The following is a 23,195-nucleotide window of genomic DNA, read 5'->3' as shown; positions in this document are numbered from 1 at the left end:
GTTGGGGGTGAGGGTGGTTGACCTCTGGGTGAACTTGGCTTCCGCCAGGGCCTTGAGCAGTGTGACTTTGGCTGTTTCGTCTTTTCAGCCTCAGTGGGCTGTTCTGCGAAATAGGTACAAGCATCCCTCTCCCAGGACTGTGGCAAGGATTCAAGGAAACCATAGATTGACAGGCCCATGGAGGGCTCCTTGAATGTCAGCAGCAACTGGGGCAGTTTCCAGGGACTGTGGGCCCAAGAGTGGTGGGTGAGGACTCTTACGGACCAATGGAAGGGTCTAGAAGTGTCTAGGGGAGCAAATGCTGGGTCTGGGGGGCTCCCCAGGGTGCAAGGATGACACCACCCACCCTCCTGCTAAAACATTTCCCTGTAGCCAGATGCACCACCAGTCCTGCACCAGACCCAGGCTTAACCAAATAGCCGTCAAGGACACTTCCTGGTCCTTTGAATTGAGTCTAGGCATTAGATGACAAGACCTTCTACCGAAATGAAAAGGCAGAGATTGCTCACTGAACAGCACAGTACGTACACCGAGATCTCACTTGGCCGGAAAAAACTCGTGTGTGTGCACGCAGAGAAAGACCTAGAAGGACAGGATCTGGGTATCGCTCAGGGAGGTGGGAATGTTAAGTCTTTATTTTTTTCGTTTTTGTTTGTATGCTCTGGTTTCCACACCACCCAGAGAGTGCTTTGTGATTCACAGTTATGAAAAACAAAGTTTTGGGGCCAGCACAGTCGCGTAGTGGTTAAGGCCGCGCACTCCCCTTTGGGCACCCGGGGTCTGCAGGTTCAAATCCTGGGCACGGACCTATGCACTACTCATTAGGACATGTGTGGCGACATCCCATATACAAATAGGAAGATGGGCACAGATGTTAGCTCAGGGCTTATCTTCCTCAGCAAAAAGAGGAGGACTGGCAACAGACGCTAGCTCAGAGCCAATCTTACACACAAACAACAAAGCTTCAAGGGCTGCCGCGCACTCCTGGTCAGGTCTGAGCTGCAGGCAGGTCCACCAGGGCAGACCCCTCCAACCTCCCCTCCGCCCTCTCCCCTCACGTGCTCTGCTCCTCAAACCCGCCCCTCCCCCGCGGCCTCCGCCTCTGCGGTTTCCTCTTCCTCTCCCCCACCAAGTGCTGGGGGAGGGTGTCCTGACCACCTTCCAGAGACCGGTGCCCGGTGCTCACTCGCACAGCTCTCTACTGCCTCTGGGGGTCTGATCACACTTGACTCCGGGAGAGGCGCCTGACATCTCAGCGCCTTCAAGTCGGCAGAACTCAGAAGGATGCGTTTAACGCTGTGCACTTGGGCGTCCAATTGGATTTTACTCTTAACCTGAGACCTCGTCAAACAGTCTTAGCCCACAATTTCTAACTCGCACCCCAGCGCTGCCTGCGCGGCCCGGCTCCGCGCCCGCCGCGTCCCCGGGGCTCAGGGCGGCGAAGGAAGGCGCCACACGGCCGGTCGCGTCCCAGCCCGTTTATTTGGTCCCCCGCACTCAGGCCTGCATCACCGGTCTGGACTTTTCTGCCTGCAGCTTCACTCCAGAGCCCGCGAAGCCGGTGCCGCCCTGCAGGGAGGCGCGGGGGAGAAGGCCAAGGTGGAGGTGGCCGGGCCAGCAGCCGGCCGTGGGGCACTCGAAGCCCGCAACGCGAAGCAGAACCCCGGCTAGGAAAGGGGGCGGGGCCTGGGGCAAAGGGGCGGGGCCGTGCCTGGAGGGGCGGGCCTTCTGGGCGGAGGGCGGAGTCCCGGGGTAGGAGTGGGCGTGGGGGAGGGGCCTGGGGCTGCAGGGGCGTGGCCGGGGCTGGACGGGCGGGCCTTCTGGGAGGAGGGCGGAGTCCCGGAGTAGGAGGGGGTGTAGGGGCGGGGCCTGGGGCAAAGGGGCTGGGCCTGGAGGGGCGGGCCTTCTGGGAGGAAGGCGGAGTCCCGGGGTAAGGGCAGGCGTCAGAAAGGTGAAGTGACCAGGCCTCGGGGCGGGGGCGTGGCGCGCTCACCCGCTGCAGCACGATGATGTCGCGGTCCGTGAGCTTCTCCCCGTTCACCGGGTCCACCATGTCCTTCCGAATGAGCTTCTCCACGCACTCGAGGGTGACCACGGCCCCACTGCGGTGAGAGTGACGGTGGGCGACGCCGACCAGAGGCCCCGCCCGGAAGAGGGGCAGCCACACCCCCGAGCCCGCCCAGCCCCGCAGACCCCCGTCCCCCCGGGGGCCTCACGAGGGCCGCAGCACGGCGCACGGCGTGGCGTTGCTCAGGCTGTCGCGGGTCACGGCGCACACGTAGCGCTCGCTGCGCGTGATGAGCCCCACGCGATCCACGGAGCCGTCGAGGGGCGTGAAGCGCACGGGCGTCAGGTCCGACATGCGCAGCGGCTTCCCCGACATCGGGCAGGTCACGGTGCGCGACTGCGGGGCGGGAGGGCGGCAGGGTCAGCGCAGGGCTGCGGCGGGGGAGGGAGGATGGGGCCCTCGGGACGCTGGGGGACCCTGGTCCTCTCTGGCCAAGTGCGCGCAGGGGCGCTCGCAGGCGGTGCTCACCGGCTTCTCCAGCTTGGTGGCCTTGGCCTCGGGGGTCAGCGACGGGATCCAGAAGCTGGGCAGCGCTGTGTCTTTGTCCTTGCCTGCGGGGCCCGCGCTGGGCCCGGCTCGGGCATCGTCTGCGGGGTGACAGCGGTTCGGATGCCGGGCCCCGCGGGACCCCCACCCGCCCGCAGGTCCGCTCCCCCTCACCTGGGCCGGTCCCCGAGGCGGCCTTGGGCGTGAAGGGGTTGAGGGGCCGGCTCACGATGGCCGCCTCCTTCTCCAGGAAGCCCCGCACCTGGTCCTGCGCCGCCGCCCGCTGCAGCTCTTTCTGCTCCTCCCGCCGGGCGCCCCGCTGCTTCTCGTAGGCCTGCGGGCAGCAGGGGAGAAGAGCACCGGCATCCTCCTGGGGCTTGTGGGTTTGGGGCACCCTGGGGGGGGGGGGTTGGGGTGGTGCTTTCCATTTCACAGGTGGGTAAACTGAGGCCTGTCCCCCTGGGTGGGGGACAGTCCCGGCAGAGGCACTGTTTGGTAGAGGTTGGTGACCCCTTGGGTGTGCACCTTTAATCTGCATGTGTGGCTCTGCTGCCTTTGCTTGTCCCTTCCCCTACTGCAGGGCACAGAGGTCCTTTCGTGTTTAGCTGATTTGGGATTCAGTGGCTTCTTTGTTCCTTGGCAACAGAAATGGTTTATCAACAGCTTGGCTGGAGCTTAAACCCTGCCTCTGTCACTGATTAGCTCTGTGACCGCTCCTGGCCTCAGTTTCTTCATCTGTAAAATGGGCTAACAATGGCGACCTACCTTGGAGGCTCACACACAATGGTTTTGGTTTTTTGTTGTTGTTGAGGAAGATTAGTCCTGAGCTAACATCTGTTGCCAATCCTCCTCTTTTTGCTGAGGAAGACTGGCCCCAGGCTAACATCCGTGCCCATCTTCCTCTACTTTATATGGGACACCGCCACAGCATGGCTTGACAAGCGGTGCGTGGGTGCGCGCCCAGGATCCGAACCTGTGAACCCCAGGCTGCTGAAGCGGAGCAAGCAAACTTAACCGCTACGTGGGCTGGCCCCAGGATGGTTTTTTAAACATGTAGAACTTTGCCCAGCACATAGTAAGTGCTCAGTAAATGTTACCCATGGGCCATATTGTATTTATTATATAGTATATGTACTAATTTAGTTATCATACTGTGTATGTACTGTAGACCCTGTCCTGGCACAGGGGATGCGGACTCCGTTCCGTCCCTTGAGGGGCTCAGGTTCCAGGAGATTAACAAGCAGCTAACATTTATGGAGCCATGAATGCACAGGCGGTATGTGAGGATGAGAAGATGCACGGGCAGTGCATGAGGACATGAGGACGCGCAGGCAGTGCGTGAGGACGTGAGGACACGCAGGCAGTGCGTGAGGACAAAGAGGGGTTACCGCAGTGCTGAGCTGTGACACTGCCCCGGGCCACCCAGCTGAGTGAGGAGGGAACAGTGACGGAGACTCATGCTCCTGAGGGCCTCTGACAGGGTCCCCATGATGAGGCAGTGCCCAGTCAGCCACCAGGCTGTGGGGAGGACATGGGCACAGGGGAAGCCACTCACTCAAGACAAAAGCCCAACCAGAATCTGACCCTCAGTGTTTCCCGAGCTCTGGAAAACCCGGCAGGAGGAGGAGGGAGATGCACCAGCTGTGCCTCAAACATGGTGAGAAAGCAGGGTGGCCCCCCACCCACAAAATGAGTCCACCTGTGGAAGGTGGGCCTGGCTCCAAGTAACTGCCTCGAGAATTCTGTTCTGTGAGCATGTTCCACGTGCCCTGCAGCGTCCTCTAATTTGGCCCTGTCGGCCCATTTTAGAGACAGTGAAACTGAGGCCTGGAGAGATGAGGTGACATCCACTCATTTAACAAGTATTTAACGAGAACCTAGGGCCACGGGGTGGGTGAGAGACCCGCCCCCTGCCCCTGGGGCCTGCCATCTGGTGGGGTAGTGGACACATGTCAGACAGCCACGTGGAGTCACAACTGTGACAAGTGGCAAGAGAAGAGGTGACGAGGGCAGACCCTGAGAGCCCCGGACTATTAGGAGGTCAGAGGAGGCAAGGCCTGGGCTGAAACCTGGAGAATGAGAAGGACCGAAGCAGGAACAGTGGGTGGGGACGGTGCACCAGGCAGAAGGAACAGCACAGGCAGCAGCCCAGAGGGGAAAAGGGACTTAGGGGGAGGCCCAGAGTGGCTCTGCTTGTGAGCCCAGCATCCCAACCACCCACCCAGGCATGTGCCCCCTTCTCCCAGCCCATCACCTTCATCTGCCGGGCGACCTCCTTCTTCTGGTGCAGAATATACTCCAGGATCGCCTCCCGGTCATACAGGTAGCCATCCGGCCTGCAGAGACAGGCTGGATAAGAAAACGGGCCTGACCCAGGCCACACAGCCAGGGGTTAACGATGCCAACATCGGCTCCCTGCCCTGGGCACCCACGCGGCATCTCACAGGCAGCAGCTCTGCTGTCTGACGTGTAGGCAAATCGTGTGCGGTCAAGGTGAGCTCAGTAGGCCTGGGTTGTCCAAACCCTGCGTGTTCTAAACAAACGCCCTTGACCAGCTCCTGGGAGACAACCTCTAAGCCCTTGGAATGTCCCGCCTGATAAAAGTGTCTTTGCTCCCCTGAGGAGCTTGGCGATGTGGTATCAGCTCGACATCTGGAGGGGCTGGAGACCAAGGTCTGCCACACAGCAGCCAGGCCTCCATGACCAACCCCCAGTAAAAACCCTGGACACCAAGGCTCGGGTGAGCTTCCCGGGTAGGCGACACACCGTGCACGTTGTCACACGCTGTTGCTGGGAGAATTAATGCTGCTCCTACAGCTCACTGGGAGACACAACTGGAAGCTGGTCTCTCCCGGACTCTGTCCCATGTACCTCTTCCCTTGGCTGATTTTAATCTGTGTGCTTTCGCTGTAATAAACTGTCACTGTGAGCAGAGCAGCTTTGCTGAGTCCTGTGAGTCCTTCTAGCGAATCACTGAACCTAAGGGTGGCCTCACGGACCTGAACCACAGTTTACTCCATCACTATCTCTGGGAAATAGACATGTAATCAAGCACTTATCGAGTCACTGGACCAAATACCTTATACCCATTCTCTGGCTGAAGCCTTTGCCAGACCATAAGAGGCAGGTAATGTAAGTGTCCCACACGTGATCCGTTGTTATGGGCCAGGTGATGATGTTCCAAGAGCCCCACCCTCTACTACGAATGTCTTCTTTTCCACACCCCACGGAACAGATAATGGGATCATACCCATGTCTCAGATGAGAACACTGAGGCTCTGAGCAGTTAAGTGGCTTGCCCAGGGTGCCCTGGCTGTGCGATGGCCAGACCCAGGCATGCAGCCCCTCCCTGCAGTCCCCTTGTCCTCGCCACCCATGTTCCCAGCTCACGTGACAACGGGGTCGTGGCAGGGCTGCAGAGAGAGGCAGCAGCAGTCAAAGTCCTTGACAGCATCCCGGCTCAGTCGAATGTTCTGGGTCCCATAACCTGAGGCCGCTGGGGACAGAGACGGGCAGAAGAATGAAGGGACGGGAGACATGCCCCTCTCCAGACCCCAAGAGAGAGACACAGAGAGAACTCAGCGATGGGGGGACTCAGAGAGAAACAGGCCGCCAAGAGTGTGGGCTGTGTGTCTCTGTGTCCCTGTGTTGGGGGCAGGGGCTGCACAACAGGAAGGGGTTAATCCCAGAGGGCAAGTGACAGGCTGTCACGCAGGGCCCATCCCTGAGGCAGCTCCGTGGAGAGGCCCGCCACTGACTCCGCTTGGCCCCTCTGGCTCTGTGACCAAGCTCGAGTGCCTGAACCTCTCTGGGCCTCCGCTTCCTCCTCTGGAATATGGCCATGACAACAGCGACCCTTCCCTCCTCGAGAAGTTGGGCGGGGTTGGATGAGTTCACGTACACGAGGCACTTAACGCAGTGCCCACCACATGGGGGGAGGGGGTGGCTGGATGGTATGGGCTCTTACATGGTCGGGGGATAGAGACACACACAAACAGAGGTGCAAAGTGAGATGGCGGGCCCCCACCCCAGTACCTGTGTCCTTCTTCTTCTCGTGGTAGGTGTAGACGGCCCCCGCCGTGCAGTTCTTGCCATGCCGCGTCATCCTGGGGCGAGGAAGGGACGGTGGCAGGGCTGTGGGGGCCAGAGGGGGCCTGCCTGAGGAGGACTGGACCCTTATGGCCCTCAGAGCTGATCTGCCCCCCAGAGGGGATAGCTGGGGGTGGGGCAGGGGAGGACAGTTTTACACACGTTAACTGGTGAAGAAATACCTACACACTCCAAAAAAAAATATGGCACTCTACCTTGAAAACGACCTAAAGTTAGCTTGTAGAAGTGGGTGTCGGAAGGGGTGCACCTTGTAAGTTTCTGTGAGGTGGTGGAAGGAGGGCGATCTGAAATCCGATGGAAAGTTTTAGCACCAAATGCGGATAGGTGTGGCTCCTGACACACGTGGGGAACTGGGGTGCCTGGGGGATGTTCAGGGTGCGTGTGCATGTGTGCTCTGTGTATGATTACATGCTCATTTCAACTGAGCGCAGGTCTTGGGTTCCACTGGTCTTTCTGGTGGATGAAACCACTGGGATTTGCAGCAAAGGTGGAATTTGCGTTATGCTCAAATTGTTCCCTGATGTATCGATCACACTGGAATAAATTCTTGAGTTTTCACAAGTGTTACAGCAGAAATGAATGTCCGTGGAACTCTGGCAAATCAACAAGAAAAAAACCAGCCACCCCAAAAAGGGAAACGAGCAAAGGATATGAAAAGGAAATTTACAGACTAAGCAGAGTATGGAGAGATGCCCAAACTCTCCTCCAACGAAAACCACAGCGAGGTACCACTTGCCACCTATTGTCAGGCTGGCGGGCGAAACTTGCAAGATGAGTAAGACCAAGGCTTGGTGGGGACGTGGGGGTCAGTCACAGGACCCCTCGGGCCATGCTTGGGGGAGAGCGGACGTGGTTAGCATCGGAACAGGCTGGCAGTCGTTTGCAAAGTAAAGGGAGGCAGTTCTGCCCTGGGGTGTATGTGCCCCAAAGACATTTTCAGAGACATCCACAGGGAGCGTGGACGAGGATGCTCACGCTGGTGTTCTTCATACCGGAGGGCAGTCGACAACTCAATGGCCCTCCCTGGGAGAACGGATGGTAACTCTCCATCCTGGAAACCACCCAGCCGTGAAATGCAACCGACTAGGTGTGTACAAAGCATCATGGGTGGATCTTAAAACCACAATACTGGGGCCGGCCCGGTGGCGCAAGCGGTTAAGTGCGTGCGCTCCGCTGCGGCGGCCCGGGGTTCGCCGGTTCAGATCCCAGGCACGCACCAATGCACCGCTTGGCAAGCCATGCTGCGGCAGCGTCCCATATAAAGTGGAGGAAGATGGGCATAGATGTTAGCCCAGGGCCAGTCTTCCTCAGCCAAAAAAAAAAAAAGAGGATTGGCAGATGTTAGCTCAGGGCTGATCTTCCTCACACACACACACACAAAAAAACCCACAATGCTGGGTGAAAAAGGTAAGAAATAAAACGGGATCGCTAACAATCTATGCATGCTCAAAACGATACGTTTTTTCAACGACCTACAAACAAAAGGACCACACATTAGAATGGGTGCCCGTGTAGCGGAGGGGATTAACTAGGGGATAAACAAGAATAAGTAAATGAAACAAGAAGGGGGTTGTATGGATCAGCGTGCGGAGGATTCAACAGTATGACCTTCTGCCTGGGCTTGACTCCAAGGTCGGCCCCCAAGGCTGTGTGACTCTGGACTGGTGACTCCCTTTCTCTGAGCCCCAGTTTCTTTTGGTAAAAGTGGGGATAACTGGGGAATCTGGCTGATGGGACTGGATGGCTATGAGGACGGAATGGGGGCATGCTCAGAGCCTGGCACACAGCGGGGGTTCAGGAAACATTCTCTTGGGCTCTCTGGCTGCAGGGAGGGTCCAGAAGGCAGGGGTGGAAGCTGGGGGCACAACCAAGGGCTTCCAAAATGTGAACAGCAACTTCATCTTTATTTCCCCCTTCTGGCTGCTCTCAACAACTTGCCTTTCACGTTCAAAACTTGAACTGCAAACCTCTGTCTGAGCTATGGCTCTCGCGCTCCTCCTAGTGGCGTCTTCCTCCCACAAGCCAATTTTTGTTTTGGGGTATATTTACATAGAATAGATGCACAGACCTTAAGGATGCAGTCTGAAGCGTGTTGACAAACGTCTACATCCTCGTAACCCCCACCCCAGTCGAGACACGGAACATTTCTATCACCGCAGTAGCGGCCAGTGTGGCTGACAGAAGCTAACCTTGGTCCAACACCCAACTTGACCCACGGCCCCTCCTCCCACCTCCCCTCACCCCCCCGGCTTCTGAGCAAGTGTCCAGCGCCTGCCACCCGCTCCTCCGTCGTGGCTTCCGCCCCAGCACCCCCAACTGCCACTCGTGAAGGTCGCGCTGTCCTCCTCATGGACAAATTCCCCACTCTATTCTTAGTTGTCAACTGCCCTGACCCTCTGCGGTATTTGGCACTGGGCTGCCGGTCCTGTGGCCAGGAACAGGGGTTTCTGTGCTCTTTGGCTTCACGGACCGGGACGTTTTCCCTCCAAGAGTAAGAGGAACAGCTATAAAGGGAGCATTTTTTTACTTTGCCAGGAGATAATGGGAATCATCACAAGGAACATTGCTTCATGCCAGACCACATACCAACTCTTCACACCCCTATCTCATCCATCGTCCAACCTCACTACCCTCTGAAGTCCATCCCATCTCCACTTTGCAGATGGGCAAACTGAGGCTTAGAAGCAAAGCCATCTCCTTAGGGCAGTGGTTCTCAAACTAAGATCCAGGGACCCTGGTGGTCCCTAAGATACTTTCAGGGGGTCCACAAAACTATTCCCATAATGTTAAAATGTATTTGCCTTTGGTCTTCTTACTGTGTCATGAGTATAGTTTTCTGGAGGCTGTGTGACATGGGAGAATGTCATCACTGTGACAGCTAACTGAATGTGTGCTTGTGCATCCCTGGGTTTTACAAATGTCTGTTATGTTATGCTAAGTGAAAGAAACCAGGTACAGGGCCAGCCCGGTAGCCTAGAGGTTAAGTTTGGTGCATTCTACTTTGGCAGCGTGGGTTCAGTTCCCAGGCACAGACCTACACCACTCGTCAGCAGCCAGGCTGTGGTGCCGACCCACATACAAAACAGAGAAAGACTGGCCACAGATGTTAGCTCAGGGCCAATCATCCTCAGCGGAAAAAAAAAAAAAAAAGAAAGAAAGAAAGAAAGAAACCAAGTACAAAAGGCTATATACTGTTGATTCTGTTTATACGAAATGTCCAGAATAGGCAAATCCATAGAGACAGAAAGTAGACAGGTGGGTGCCACAGGCTGGGAAAAAGAGAAATGGGAGTGATTGCTAAGGGGTATGGGGTTTCTTTTTGGGGTGATGAAAATGTTCTGGAATCAGAAAGTGGTGATGGTTGCACAAAATAGTGAATATACTAAAAACCACTGAATTGTATCTTAAATGGGTGAATTTTGTGGTGTGAAATATATCTCAAAAAAATTTTTAATTTCTAATGTGGCAAATCTTGAGAGAGAGAACTCACACAAACAAAAGCTCTTTGGATTGAGAGCAAAATTTGAGGACCGCCAGCCTAGGGTGGAAGGGTGGGCAGGTGGTGGTGCCAGGATTTCTCTGGATTCTGAACTTGCACTCCTGCGCTATATTGTCTCCTTAGTGAGGCCAATTTCAAAACAGAAGACAGAACTACTGCCATCTACTGTTGCTAGTATTTCAGAGAAGACACATCTAAAATGCCATCAGCTATTGTGTATCACCATCCCCCTGTAACAGGGGCGAGGACAGGCTCTCGGAAGCCCCCAGCTGGGAAGTGGCAGAGCCACGGACTTGAACCCAGGAAGCCAGACTCTGGAGCCGCCCTCTTAACCATGTGCCAACTGGCAGCCCTCCCAGGAAGGTCGCAATCCGAGACTAAAAGCCAACCCATTCTTGTTTTCATACGAAGTCCTCAAAATCCAGAGTATTTTTTACTCTTTCAACACATCTCAGTTTAGACACTAAATTTTCATTGGAGATATTTGTTCTATATTTGGGTTTCATAACATTTACAGTTGCAAACAGATCTTCACGTACTCTGGTTGTTCCAAACGTACGTAAAAGCTTTCCAATAACTGAATCAAATATCGGAGCTCAGGGGCCGGCCTGGTGGCCTAGTGGTTAAGTTTGGCACACTCCGCTTCAGCAGCCTGGGTTTGGTTCCTGGGTGCGGACCTACACCACTCATCAGCCATGCTGTGGCGGCGACCCACAGATAGAGGAAGATTGGCCACAGATGTTAGCTCAGGGCAAATCTCCCTCAGCAAAAAAAAAAAAAAAAAAAAATCGGTGCTTAAATTTGAATTAAAACCAAATAATTAAAAAATTCAGGGCCAGCCCGGTGGCCCAAGTGGTTAAGTGTGCGCGCTCCACTGTGGTGGCCCAGGGCTCACCGGTTCGGATCCTGGGTGCGCATCGATGCACCGCTTGGCAAGCCATGCTGTGGCAGCATCCCATATAAAGTGGAGGAAGATGGGCACGGATGTTAGCCCAGGGCCAGTCTTCCTCAGCAAAAAAAGAAGACGATTGGCAGGTGTTAGCACAGGGCTGATCTTCCTCACAAAAAAAAAAAAAAATTCAGCCCCTCAGTGACACTAGCCACATATCAAAGTGCCCCATGGCCTCTTGGGACTGGTGGCTTCCGTACTGGAGAGTACAGACAGCGTATGCTGAGACAGAAGGACTTACAGACGTGACCACGATACCATTAACACATTAATAATTCCTTGACATCATCTACTGTCCAGCTGGTGTTCAAATTTCCCTGATTACCTCCCAACTGTCTTTTTCTGCAGTTGGTTGGTTTGAATCCTGAACTAGTGGTCTGAACCTCTTGGCAGGGTGAGAGATCCCTCTGAGGATCTAAAGGATGCTGTAAGCCCCTCTCCCCAGAACAGTGTATGGTCCACGGACAGACGGGTGCAGGCCATCCCCGGGGGCAGAGGCCTCTGTGTTAAAGGAACCCAAAGGGCTAATTACACCCAAGAAAATCACAGACAGGAAAAAGACGTGTTGAAAGCAGGAAAGAGAGAGTTCCCTAAGAGCGAGAGCGAGCATCTGAGATTTTCCATTAACAATGGCTGATACTTATTTAAGAAGTTCGGTGGGCGGGCCCCGTGGCTTAGCAGTTAAGTGCGCGCGCTCTGCTGCTGGAGGCCCGGGGTTCGGATCCTGGGTGTGCACCGACGCACCGCTTCTCCGGCCATGCTGAGGCCGCGTCCCACATACAGCAACTAGAAGGATGTGCAGCTATGACGTACAACTATCTACTGGGGTTTTGGGGGGAAAACATAAATAAATAAATAAAATTATTAAAAAAAAAAAGTTCGGTGATCCCAGCCCTGTTTGAAGCATTTTACACTACTAACTCCACCGAACTCCACAACAACCCTAAAGGTTGCTATGAAGGAGAAAACAGAGGCATGGAGAAGGTGCCCAGGGTCGTGCAGCCGGGGTTTAACACAGGCATCCAAGTCTGCAGCCTTGACCATCCACTGTGCCACCTGGCTGCAGTGACCTCAGGCATTGTAGGGGTCTCTCAGTGTGGAACAGCACAGCTAGTGTGTGTCTGGTCCTTCCCCTGGAAATCCTGTCCCCTTCTTCCTCCCAGGCTCCTTCAAGGTGTCACCTCCTCCAGAAAGCCTGACCCTCCAAGCTGAGTTAGGTGTTCCTTACGCTCTGACAACGCCCTGAGTTACCCCCATTATAGCTGCTGCCCCTCAGGATTTCCCCCTCCAGACTAGGAGCCCCTAGGGACAGGGCCTGGGTTGGACCAGTATTGCCTGGCACCTGGGGGCGTTGCTCAGAGAGGTCATGATTGGCTCAGTTAACCCCTTCCAACCCTAGGGCTGGTGGAGGTGTGTAATCAATGAATCAACCCCCCAACCAATCAAAACATTGATCACAACAGCACTAAAGGAACAGAAATGATCATCACATCCTTCAAATACTTAGGCATCAGGGCCGGCCCCGTGGCTTAGCAGTTGGGTGTGCACGCTCTGCTGCTGGCGGCCCGGGTTTGGACCCTGGGCGCGCACCGACGCGCCACTTGTCTGGCCATGCTGAGGCCGCGTCCCACATACAGCAACTAGAAGGATGTGCAACTATGACATACAACTATCTACTGGGGCTTTGGGGAAAAAAAGGAGGAGGATTGGCAATAGATGTTAGCTCAGAGCCGGTCTTCCTCAGCAAAAAGAGGAGGATTAGCACGGATGTTAGCTCAGGGCTGATCTTCCTCACAAAAAAAAAGAAAAAAAAACTTATGCACCAGCCTTTGCAAAGCCCTTCACATGTCTGAACGCATCCAGTCCTCATGACAACCTCCTGAGGTGGGTTCTCCCCATTTTATAGAGGAGGAAATGGAGGCGAAGAGTGATTAACTGGTCTCTTCCTCAGTCCATTCCTTGACAGACCAGCCCTGGGGAGCTTTTCAAAAGGGAACTTGGATGAAGTCACTGCCCTCAACTGCTTCTTGGATCTGGCTCAAGATAAACACAAACGGCTCCAATAAAAAATGTAGGCAGAATAATAGAACTGGAAACCACCATTTTGCAAGTCCTGATGACACAGGTGATCCAGGCAACGACTGTCAACAGATGCCATTAAGAGAAAGATGGATGAGAACTGGATATCCGCAGGGTGCTAGTCCTCGCCAGAAAACGTAGCTTGACAATGGCAGGTTTGTACTCTTCCTACCTGTATTAGTCAGCTGGGGCCGCCAAGACAAAATACCAGAGACTGGGGGCCTTAGGCAACGGACATTTATTTTCTCACAGTTCTGGAGGCTGGAAGTCTGAGACCAGGGGCCAGCCTGGTGGGGTTCTGGTGAGAACTCTCTTCCTGGCTTGCACATGGCTGGCCGCCTTCTTGCTATGTCGCCACAGGGCAGAGAGAGCACTTTCTGGCATCTCTTCCTTTTATAAGGACATCAACCCCATGGATCAGGACCCCACTCTTACGACCTCATTTAACCTAAATTACTTCCCTAGAGGCCCCAACTCCAAATGGTCATATTAGGGGTTACGGCTTCAGTATATGAATTGGGGGAGGGAGGCAACAAGCATTAAGTCCATAAACACTATCTGAAGCCCCTGATCAGTTTCACCATCCTAAAAGTGGGACAACGAGGGTTAGGCAACAGGAAGCCACCAGCTCTGAAGCTGCCACACCAAAATGGCTGAACCTAAATTTAATCAAGACTTTAGATTTAATTTCCTGATTCTAGGAATTCAGAGGATATAGCAGGGATCAACTAAAAAGGGCCAGACAGTAAAGATTTTCAACTTGGCAGGCCATATGGCCCTGTCACGACTACTCAATTCTGCCTTGCATGGCAAAAGCAGCCAGGCACACTATGTAAATGAGCGGGCATGGCTGTGTTCCAATAAAACTTTATTTATGGACACTGCCATCTGAATCGCATATAATTGTCATGGGTCACAAAATATTATTCATCCTTTGATTTTTTCCAATTATTTAAAAATGTTAAGGGCCGGCCCCGTGGCTTAGCGGTTAAGTGCGCGTGCTCCGCTGCTGGCGGCCCGGGTTCGGATCCCGGGCGCGCACCATCACACCACTTCTCCGGCCATGCTGAGGCCATGTCCCACATACGGCAACTAGAGGGATGTGCAACTATGACATACGACTATCCACTGGGGCTTTGGGGGAAAAATAAATTAATTAATTAAAAAAAAAAAAAACCCACAATGAGACACCTGTTCACACCCACTTGGTTGACTATAATCAAAAAGTCAGATAATACCCAACACCTTCTTCTAGAGGGGGGACCCTCCCCACCCCCGGGGTCTGCCCAAATAAACTTCTTGGGGGAAAAAAAAAAAAAAGTCATATAATAACAAGTGTGGAGAAACTGGAACCCTCATACACTGAGGGTGGGAATTGAAAATAGAGTGGCCACTTTGGACAAGTCTGGCAGTTCCTCAAAAGGTTCAACAGAGAGTTACCATTTGATTCAGCAATTCCACTTCCAACAGAAATGAAAACATATGTTTAGGCAAAAACTTGTACACAAATATTCATAGCAGCGTTATCTGTAACAGCCAAAATGTGGAAAGAACCCAAATGTCCACTAACTGATGAATGGATAAACAAAATATAGTACATCACATACAAAGAAATATTATTAGCCATAAAAAGAATGAAGTACTCAAATATGCTACAAAATGGATGAATCTTTTTTTTTTTTTCTTTTGGTGAGGAAGATCCACCCTGAGCTAACATCTGCCAACCCTCCTCTTTTTTTTGCTGAGGAAGACTGGCCCTGGGCTAACATCCGTGCCCATCTTTCTCCACTTTATATGGGATGCCGCCACAGCATGGCTTGGCAAGTGGTGCGTCGGAGCGCAACCAGGATCTGAACTGGAGAACCCCGGGCCGTGGCAGCAGAGCGCGCGCACTTAACCGCTTGCACCATCGGGCCGGCCCCATGGATGAATCTTGAAAACACTGTACTAAGTAAAAGAAGCCAGTCAGAAAAAAGATTCCATTTATGTGAAATGTCCAGATTAGGTAAATACATAGAGATAGAAAGGAGATTAGTGGTTGCATAGGGCTGGGGGGAGGAGAGAATGGGGAGTGACAGCTAATGGGTACTGAATTTCCTTTTGGAGTGATGAAAATGATCTAAAACTGACAGTGGTGAAGGTTGCAGAACTCCATGAATATACTAAAAACCAATGAATTGTACACTTCAAATGGGTGAACTATACGTTATGTGAATTGTTGGAATATGTTATATTCCAATAAAGCTGGTATTTTTCAAAAAGGAAGCCAGCACACGGAATAAGTGAAATGAGATTAGAGAGAGGCAAAAAGACAAATTCAGATGGGGGAACCATCAACAGACTAACTGACCTAGTTTCTTCAACGCATCAATTACACCAAGAAAAAAACCAGGATGGGAGATTGGCGTGGGGGGGGGGGGCAGTCCGAAATTAAGAGCAACTTAAGAGACACAACAGTAATGACTTGACTGGATTCTGATTCAAACAAATGAAAATTTTTTTTAAAGGCATTTTTGAGACACATAATTGGCTTATTGACCAAGTAATAGGCGATATTCTGGAATTACGGTTGCTTTTGTAAAGTGTGATAACGGTATTGTGGTCATGTAAGAAAACGTCCCTAGTTTTTACACATGCATCCTGAAATCCTTAGGGGTGACATGTCATGATGAATAGGATTTGCTTTATATATTTAATTAAAAAATATATACCCAGCCAATACGGCAAAAACATTACTAACTGGTAAATCTGCGCTGTAGGGATTTCTACATTATTCTCTCATTTTTATAGAAGTTGGAACATTTTCATAATAAAATATTAAAGTAAAACTGCTTACAGGACGCTTCGAGGCCTAAATTCACACCGAATCAGCAGCACCATCAGGATGTGAACCCAGGACTACCAGACCCCAAGCGCCACGAGGAAAACGTGAAACCCTACACCAACCCCGAGAGGGAAGAGGCTGTCAAAAGGTGCAGAGAAGGCGGCGGCGGGAGACGGCACAATCCTTCTCCGCCCTTCCCATCACAGTCCGAGAAACCGAGGCCAGGAAAGGGGTCCTCGTCCTCAACTCCCACTCCTTGGGCCCCCAGGAGTCCTAGTCTCCTCCTTCCTCTGGGACCCCCAGCCCATCGCCATCTATCTTGGAACAAATCTCGGGAGAACTGCCGGATGGAGGGTTGGCTACCCCCACGGGGTGCTGGGAGATGTAGTTCAGCTTCAAACTGGTGCGCCTGGAGCGGTCTATTAATGATGGACAGGGAGTCGGGAATTCGAAATCCTGTCCCTGTCTCCCTCAGGACCCCAGGACTCTAGCCCGCGGGAAGGCGATCCCAGCAACACTATCCCTTCACCACCTAGAACTCACCTAAAAAACGACTCCTCGCTCTTTCGTTGCTTCTCCAACTGTGCCCCTGCACCGGAAAGGAGCGCTGTTTTCCCTCTCCGCTCCGCCCACTTCCGCCCGGCAGAAGAGACCGGAAGTAAAGCTGCCCCTAGTTGCGGAGGTATCTCTTCTGGCTGGGTAAGTCCTCCCTTTTGCTCTGTCTCCCCCCGGAAACGTGAGTGGCAACTCAGAGGTTCCGGTTAGTGAAATTGCCGTGAATATGGGGCACGCTTAGTATATACTAGGTATTTCCCGGGGCGGGCAATTTCCTGTTTGTATCCAGGCTTTGCGTCTCTCCAAGCCGGAGTTTAAGGACTAACCACTTCCCCCAGAGATTGGAAAGCCCACTTCCCCAAGTATATCATCCACATTTCTTTCTGCAAGTTGAGACGATTGAGAAGGGACAATTCCTCTGTCCCCATTTTATAAACGGAGCAATTGAGAAATCAGAAGTCAAAGCCGTTCAAATCACCTCGGGAAACAGGAATTTACTATGGCACACCCTACCCCCAGGGACCAAGGCATACAGCTCCCGCCAGTTTCCAGATATCTAGATATCTGGAGACCTAGACGTTTATTTCCCTAACTTGGCACGGCGAGCTTGCGGGTGGGGGGGCGGGGAGGAAGACGGCGGGGGGGGCCCGAGTAGGAGGAGAGGAGGTGCATATGCTGTCGCCTAAGTGCCCCCACGGTGTCCGAGACCCTGGCCTCCCTATGGAGCTCTGGACCTTAGGCCCTTCATCATAAGGTCCCTTTAAATACTTTGTCCCTTACCTGAGTCCCGCCCAGGGCAGGTAATCGCAAGCCCCGCCCCTCGCCCAGAAACCTGGATCGGGCTGATTGCAGGCAGCGAGGGTCCTCCTCCTTCCTCTCCCCTCCCCTCCCCCTGCCCCCTTTCACATCTGGCCACAGCTGGCTCAGGAGGCCCCTATTACAGAGGAGGGGACAGTGCTCGCAAGTCTGAGTAGGTAAGTGAATGTCCCTAAAGGCAGAGCCTGGCTTGATGACCCTGGTTCCTGGCTCCCCACTCCTCTGGGACCCAGAAGTTCAGGGGTCCAGGGCCCCTGGACCCAAGAATATAGGCCCCTGCTCTTGCCTCTCCTGCAATCTTTGATCTGTGTGGGTGGATGTGGCAATGGGTACACAGAAAAGCATCCGTGGAAATGACCAGGAAGGAAGCAATTCCCATCACCAATGGACGCCTTTATGCACACCTGCTATGTGCTGCAGACACAATGGAGAAAAAGAGAAGCTCCTTGCACCAGTCTCTGGAGGCACACTACCTTCCTTCAAATCCTGCCTCTGAATCTTGCAAACTGTATGCCCTTGGGCAAGTTCTTTTCCCTCTCCGTGCGTCCGTTTCCTCATCTATAAAATGGAGATCATAATAGCACTGCTGTGAAAATGAAACTGAGTTGATATAGGTAAACTACCTTAACAGTGTCTGGTCCAGAATACCAGCTACGTAAGTGTCTGCTATTATTGTTATGAGTCATGGACCAGAGTCCTGGCAGGGGATCTTGCCTCGTTCCCCAGGGGCTGAGATACCTGTGGTCTGTACCACACCAGGTGTCCACAAAATATGAGAGGCCCCCCCTCTCTGCTGCTGCTCTACCTGGGACTGATCGCCTGCCTGGACACCTCGCCCAGTGGGGAGCAAGATCAAGGTGAGTGTTTGGGGGAACAGCCTGTGTCCAGATGCTGACAGCACCTTCCCTTGACCGAGGAACCCTTACCTCTAGTCCCTTCCTCCCCCGGGACCCCAAAGCTCTCCATCCCCTTAGGTTCAGGTTCCTCAATGTCCCCAGTCTTAAGAACCTTCCATTTTTCTGTCCTTTGGGCCCAGAAGTCTTCCTGGCGTCTCCAGAGGCCCAGAACTTTCTGGGCAGCCGGAGTCGGATTCCACGAGCCAACCACTGGGACCTGGAGCTCTTCACACCGGGGAACCTGGAACGGGAGTGTCTTGAGGAGAGGTGTTCCTGGGAGGAGGCGAGGGAGTACTTTGAGGACAATACTCTGACGGTGAGGGCCTGGGGGCCCTGGAGTCCCTCCATCCTTTCCAGGCCCTGGGGTGTCCTGGCCCTCAACTCCCTCCTCCCTCGGGTCTCAAAAATCAGGGTAGGCTGGTTGGGGGTGTGGAATCCTTCAGTTGACACGCTGCCTTTCCGCCTTCTCTACTCCTGCCCCTTCAAGGAGCGCTTTTGGGAGGACTACATCTACAATGGCAAAGGAGGTGAGTGGGGTCCAAGATCTCTTGTTCTGGGCTGCTAAGGCAGTCCCTTCCCATGGGGGCTGAACCAACATCCCCCACCCCACATTCTGTGCTCCCTGAGTTCCTGGAGGTGGTTGTTCAAGGAATCCCCTCCTTTGAGACTAGAGCCCCTGCCTGAGGAACCCACCGCACCTTATTCAGAGGAGGTCCCATGTCCCCAGGAAGGGGGAAGTGTGGGTGGAGGGGGCTACAGCCCTGGGGCCCTTCAGGGCTCAGAGGCGGTGGCCCACCTGAGCCCCTCTTTGGAGTCCAGAGCCCCAGCCCCTTCTGCAGCTTGGTTGCCAGGGGGCTGCTCCCTAGCAACGGGGCCGGGCCTGGCCAGGTGGAGGAAGCATGTCTGTCCTCACCTGCCCAGTCCACCCACTTCCATCCCTTCCTCTGAGTTCTGAGGCCCCATCATGGCTGCAGCTGTGTTGCTAAGGGGGGGGCTTCTCCTTAGCAACAAGGCCTGGCCAGGCCAGCCAAGGAAGCCGGCAGCACTCACTACCTGGCTGGCTTCCCCTCCCCCACAGCCCCATCCCAGCCTCCTTCTGGTTGCTAAGGAGGCCTTCTCCCTAGCAACCACACCTAGCCAGTCTCTGGACCCAAGGCCTCCTGCCCACTGGAGGACCCCCTCCGGGTACCAGGCACCCCACCCCCTTGTGGCCTGGTTGCTAGGGGTGGATGCTGCTTAGCAACCAGCCCTAGGTCTGGGCTGCAGTCTGCACATTGGAGCCTGGTTGCTAGGGGAGGTAACTGCTTTGTGACAGGCCTATCAAGGCCTGGTGGCTCCTTGCATCCACCTGAAACATGTCAGAATTTCGAGGGCTTTGCCTTCTTAGTACTTTTTGCTGAGAGCTAAAAGCCTGGGGTTTACTGTTTGAGGACATACCCCCGCTACCTGGGGCTACAGGAAGTATCCCCAGCAAACAAGACCTAGCAAGGCCTCACGAAGCCAGAGTCCTCTCTGTACCCCCCTTATCCTCAGACACAAAGCCTTGGATTGCTCAAGGGGCTGGACCTCAGCAAAGAGTCCACATGAGTTCTAGACACTAGCAATCTGATACTGAGGGGAGGTCCCTAAATTCCTCCATTGAGAAATGAATTTTTCCCAGCCTTCTAGTGAATTCAGAAGCCTTCCTGTGGATTCTGCTCTTTTTCCAGAGTTGAGGCATGCCCCTCAGAGGCCTGGTTGGTGAGAGAGGTTGCATTCCAGAGGGGGCAAAGTTGCCAGATAAAATAAGGACCCCCCACTTTGAGTTAAATTTGAATTTTTTTTTTTTTTTGGTGAGGAAGCTTGGCCCTGAGCTAACATCTGTTGCCAATCTTCCTCTTTTTGCTGAGGAAGATTGGTCCTGGGCTAACATCTGTGCCCATCTTCCTCCATTTTTTTGTACATCGGATGCCACCACAGCATGGCTTGATGAGCGGTACGTTGGTCTGCGCCTGGGATTCGAACCTGCGAACCCCGGGCCACAAAAGCAGAGCTTGTGAACTTAACCACTCCACCACTGGGCCAGCCCCTAAATTTGAATTTTAAATACACACAAATTTTTTTTTAGTATAAGTATATCCCATATATCCCATGGACATACTTACACTAAAGTTTTCATTGTATGTCTAAAATTCACATTTAACCTGGAGTTCTATATTATTATTTGCTAAATCTGGCAGTGCTCACTGTGGGGGCCTCGGAGCTCCTTCCCCTACCTGTAGTGTGTCAACTGCAGTCTTCGCAGACTGATTGCTCAGGAGGGTCTTGAATCACCCCATGTCCAATGCGGGGCCTCTGTCATCATGGGGATACGGCTGCTGTATTTTCTAGTCCCCGATGAAGCTATCACAGGCCCTTCCTGCATTTATATAATCTAGTTGAATTTTGGCAACCTGTCAGGGCGGGGTTATGGGTCCCATTTTACAGGGCAGGAAATGGAGGCCCAGAAATGAGTGAGATGAGTTGCCTGAGGTCCCGCAGCTAGGAAGGGGCCCCAGCTCTGCGTGGTTTCTTGGCCAGTCTTCCTCCCCCAGGGAAAAGGCGTTTGGATGGGCGAGGTGACAGCCCCTGAGGCCGTGGCTCCCCTCACCCCGCAGGGCGTGGACGAGTGGACATAGCAGGCCTGGCTGTGGGTCTGACATGTGGCATCCTCCTCATTGTCCTGGCCGGCCTGGGAGCCTTTTGGTATCTGCGTTGGCGACGACGGCGGCGAGGCCAGCAGCCCTGTCCCCAAGAGTAAGGGGCCTCAGGGAGGAGGAGGGAGAGGATGGGTCGATCTAAAGAGATGGGCCAAGGATTGGGGGCAGGTGGGCGCTGATGAAAGATCTGAGGAGACAGTCATAGGGAGAGTGAGTCTGTGAGATGTGCGTCTAGTTGTGGCATCCGTCTGTCTGACTGTATCCTCTGTCCCTGGCACACAGTAGGAGCTCAATCAACATTTGCTGCCTGCCTGTCTCTGCAGTACCAGGTTTCTGTGTAATTGTCACTCTGGGTCTTGTATCTGGTGAGGCTGCAGTCTCTGGCCTCTGGGTGTCTGTGGTATGTCAGTTTCTGTGGTGACAGGGTGTAGCCTGTGCTTGCGTGTGTCTGGATGAGTTTTCTAGGTGTGTCATTCTCAGGGGCGGAGTCTAAGGGTGCTTGCAGTCTTGGAAGTCTAGGGGGTCTGGGGGTTTTGAGGAAGAATTTATTGTGAGAGTGGATCTGGGAAATTTGTGACTATTTCAGCGTTGTGTCTGCCAGTTTCTGTGTGTGTCAGCCTGCCTCTCTGCAGGGCTGGCTTTTTCTCCATTACTCTGCCTGTATCTGGAGAACGTGTGTGTCTGTGAATGAGAGTCTGTCTCAGCAGTTGTTGATTTCTCTGTCTGCCTGTCATTCTGTGTGTAGGGTCAGGTTGCAAGTGACCCTCTATTTCCCTGGTCCATTTCCCTTCCACCTCTGTCCCCCTACCACTCAGAATCTCTGTCTGCCTAAATCTTCTTCCTCCCAAGTCTCGCCATCCTGTAGGTTTCCCCTGCTAAGAGAGCACCTTCTATCCCCAGGGCCGAGCTCGTCAGCCCCCTGAGTACCCTGAGCTCTCTGGGCCCGCCGACGCCCCTGCCTCCACCTCCACCCCCACCCCCAGGCCTCCCCACCTACGAGCAGGCGCTGGCAGCATCTGGGGTGCACGACGCACCTCCGCCCCCCTACACCAGGTACAGGGCTGGGCGTCTGCCCGGGGGCGGGGCGCAGAGGGGAGGGGCCTGCCGGAGGAGGGGCGTGAGCTCAGGGGCGGGACTTGGAATTCTGAGCCTATTATCCGGGGCGAGGTTTGGAGCGCGGGGGCGGGACCCTGTGCAATTGTCTGGGGGCGTGGCCCAGCGCTGTGTGTGTGGAGCCTTATAGGAGGGTGGGTCTTGTGCCCAGAGGGTCCGGGATTGGCTGAGACGCCCAGGGCGAGTCGGAGTGGTCTTGGTTGAGGGGGGAAAAACAGCCGGGTCTTTGATCCCCACTGTGCCCCTCCCCTTGCAGCCTCGGGAGGCCTCGCTGAAGAGCTGCTTCGGAGCCGGGGATCCCCGAACCGTGCCCCAGATTCACACTGGATTGCGGAAGCCCCCAGGCCTCTTAAACTCTGGACGGAGCTGAGCTTGGAGGGTGGTGGGAGTAGGGGTCGTCCGGCTCTGGCCCTACGCCTATCCTGGCACACGTGTTTCCGCCGCGTACGGATACACGCCTGTCCCGGGCCGAGGTGTTCCGGGGTCCTGGCCCTTCGTGGGCCCCCACGCTCTCCTGACTGTGGGGGTACCCGTCAGCCCCGCCCCCGGGGTAGGCGTGCGTGGAAACTCGGACCGAGGCGCGCAGGCCGGGTGTGCAGACTCGCGTGTGCAGGTGTGACATAGCCATCGCCTTCCAAGTGCCACGGGCCACGCACACGCAGGGCCACGCACACGCAGAGCCCCGCCTGTGCACACGCATGTCTTCGTGCGCGCACAGGGGCGCTTTGCAACCCAGGGACAGGGTGGGGGGCATATTTGCAAGCGTGCTCGGTGGGGGCAGGCTCGCATTGCACCCGGGGGACTGGAGTTGAGCTCTTCCCCTAAATAAAAACCCTTTGGAAAGGAGACCAAAAAAAGTGAAACAATGCAAAAAAATTAAAATCAAATAAACTGAACCGCGTTCCCGGGCGCGTCTGCGCGCGGTGGAGTTGGCTTTCTGTACAAACGCAGCGCCCTACACCCCCAGGCCCTGCTTGCTCTCTGTGTCTCTCTCTCTTTTTTTTTTTTTTTGCATTTGCACGGGATTGTGGGAGGAAGCGGAGCGCAGCCAGACACCCCGCCGCCCGCCCCCCCTTCCCCTCCCCCCTCCCCCAGCCGCCTTGTGCAAAGATGGCTGCACCG

General features: G+C 54.3%; 2 protein-coding genes across 8 annotated transcripts; one reads left to right on the top strand and one right to left on the bottom strand.

Moving 5' to 3' along the window:
- Nucleotides 1-602: 602 nt before the first annotated feature.
- Nucleotides 603-16,697, bottom strand: NOSIP (nitric oxide synthase interacting protein). 5 transcript variants are annotated; one of them, XM_004440284.3, is made up of 9 exons: nt 16,559-16,697; nt 6,590-6,660; nt 5,945-6,050; nt 4,809-4,890; nt 2,729-2,888; nt 2,537-2,655; nt 2,217-2,404; nt 1,994-2,102; nt 603-1,569 (listed from the first exon to the last, which is right to left on the bottom strand). In XM_004440284.3, exons 2-9 carry the CDS (start codon nt 6,657-6,659, stop codon nt 1,498-1,500), a joined length of 906 nt encoding a protein of 301 aa, XP_004440341.1. In that variant the 5' UTR covers nt 6,660; nt 16,559-16,697; the 3' UTR covers nt 603-1,497. The 5 variants fall into 5 exon arrangements, with proteins under 5 accessions (XP_004440341.1, XP_087277480.1, XP_087277478.1 ...); XM_087421354.1 differs by having other exon boundaries at nt 6,590-6,688; nt 16,559-16,638; XM_087421352.1 differs by lacking the exon at nt 16,559-16,697 and adding an exon at nt 11,753-11,917.
- PRRG2 (proline rich and Gla domain 2) lies at nt 16,652-23,101 on the top strand. Of its 3 annotated transcripts, none has more exons than XM_087421355.1 (7): nt 16,652-16,714; nt 18,146-18,243; nt 18,423-18,598; nt 18,770-18,809; nt 20,919-21,057; nt 21,861-22,013; nt 22,330-23,101. In XM_087421355.1, exons 2-7 carry the CDS (start codon nt 18,159-18,161, stop codon nt 22,346-22,348), a joined length of 612 nt encoding a protein of 203 aa, XP_087277481.1. In that variant the 5' UTR covers nt 16,652-16,714; nt 18,146-18,158; the 3' UTR covers nt 22,349-23,101. The 3 variants fall into 3 exon arrangements, with proteins under 3 accessions (XP_087277481.1, XP_087277482.1, XP_014650679.1); XM_087421356.1 differs by lacking the exon at nt 16,652-16,714 and adding an exon at nt 17,252-17,544 and having other exon boundaries at nt 18,426-18,598; XM_014795193.2 differs by lacking the exon at nt 16,652-16,714 and adding an exon at nt 17,254-17,544.
- The last annotated feature ends 94 nt before the right edge of the window (nt 23,102-23,195 follow it).

The sequence above is a fragment of the Ceratotherium simum genome, chromosome 33 (genome assembly GCF_057802395.1).
Source record: "Ceratotherium simum simum isolate JZ-2026a chromosome 33, ASM5780239v1, whole genome shotgun sequence".
Lineage (NCBI taxonomy): Eukaryota > Metazoa > Chordata > Mammalia > Perissodactyla > Rhinocerotidae > Ceratotherium > Ceratotherium simum.
The sequence above is the reverse complement of the archived record's forward strand: the minus strand, read 5'-3'. Positions and strand labels throughout refer to the sequence as shown.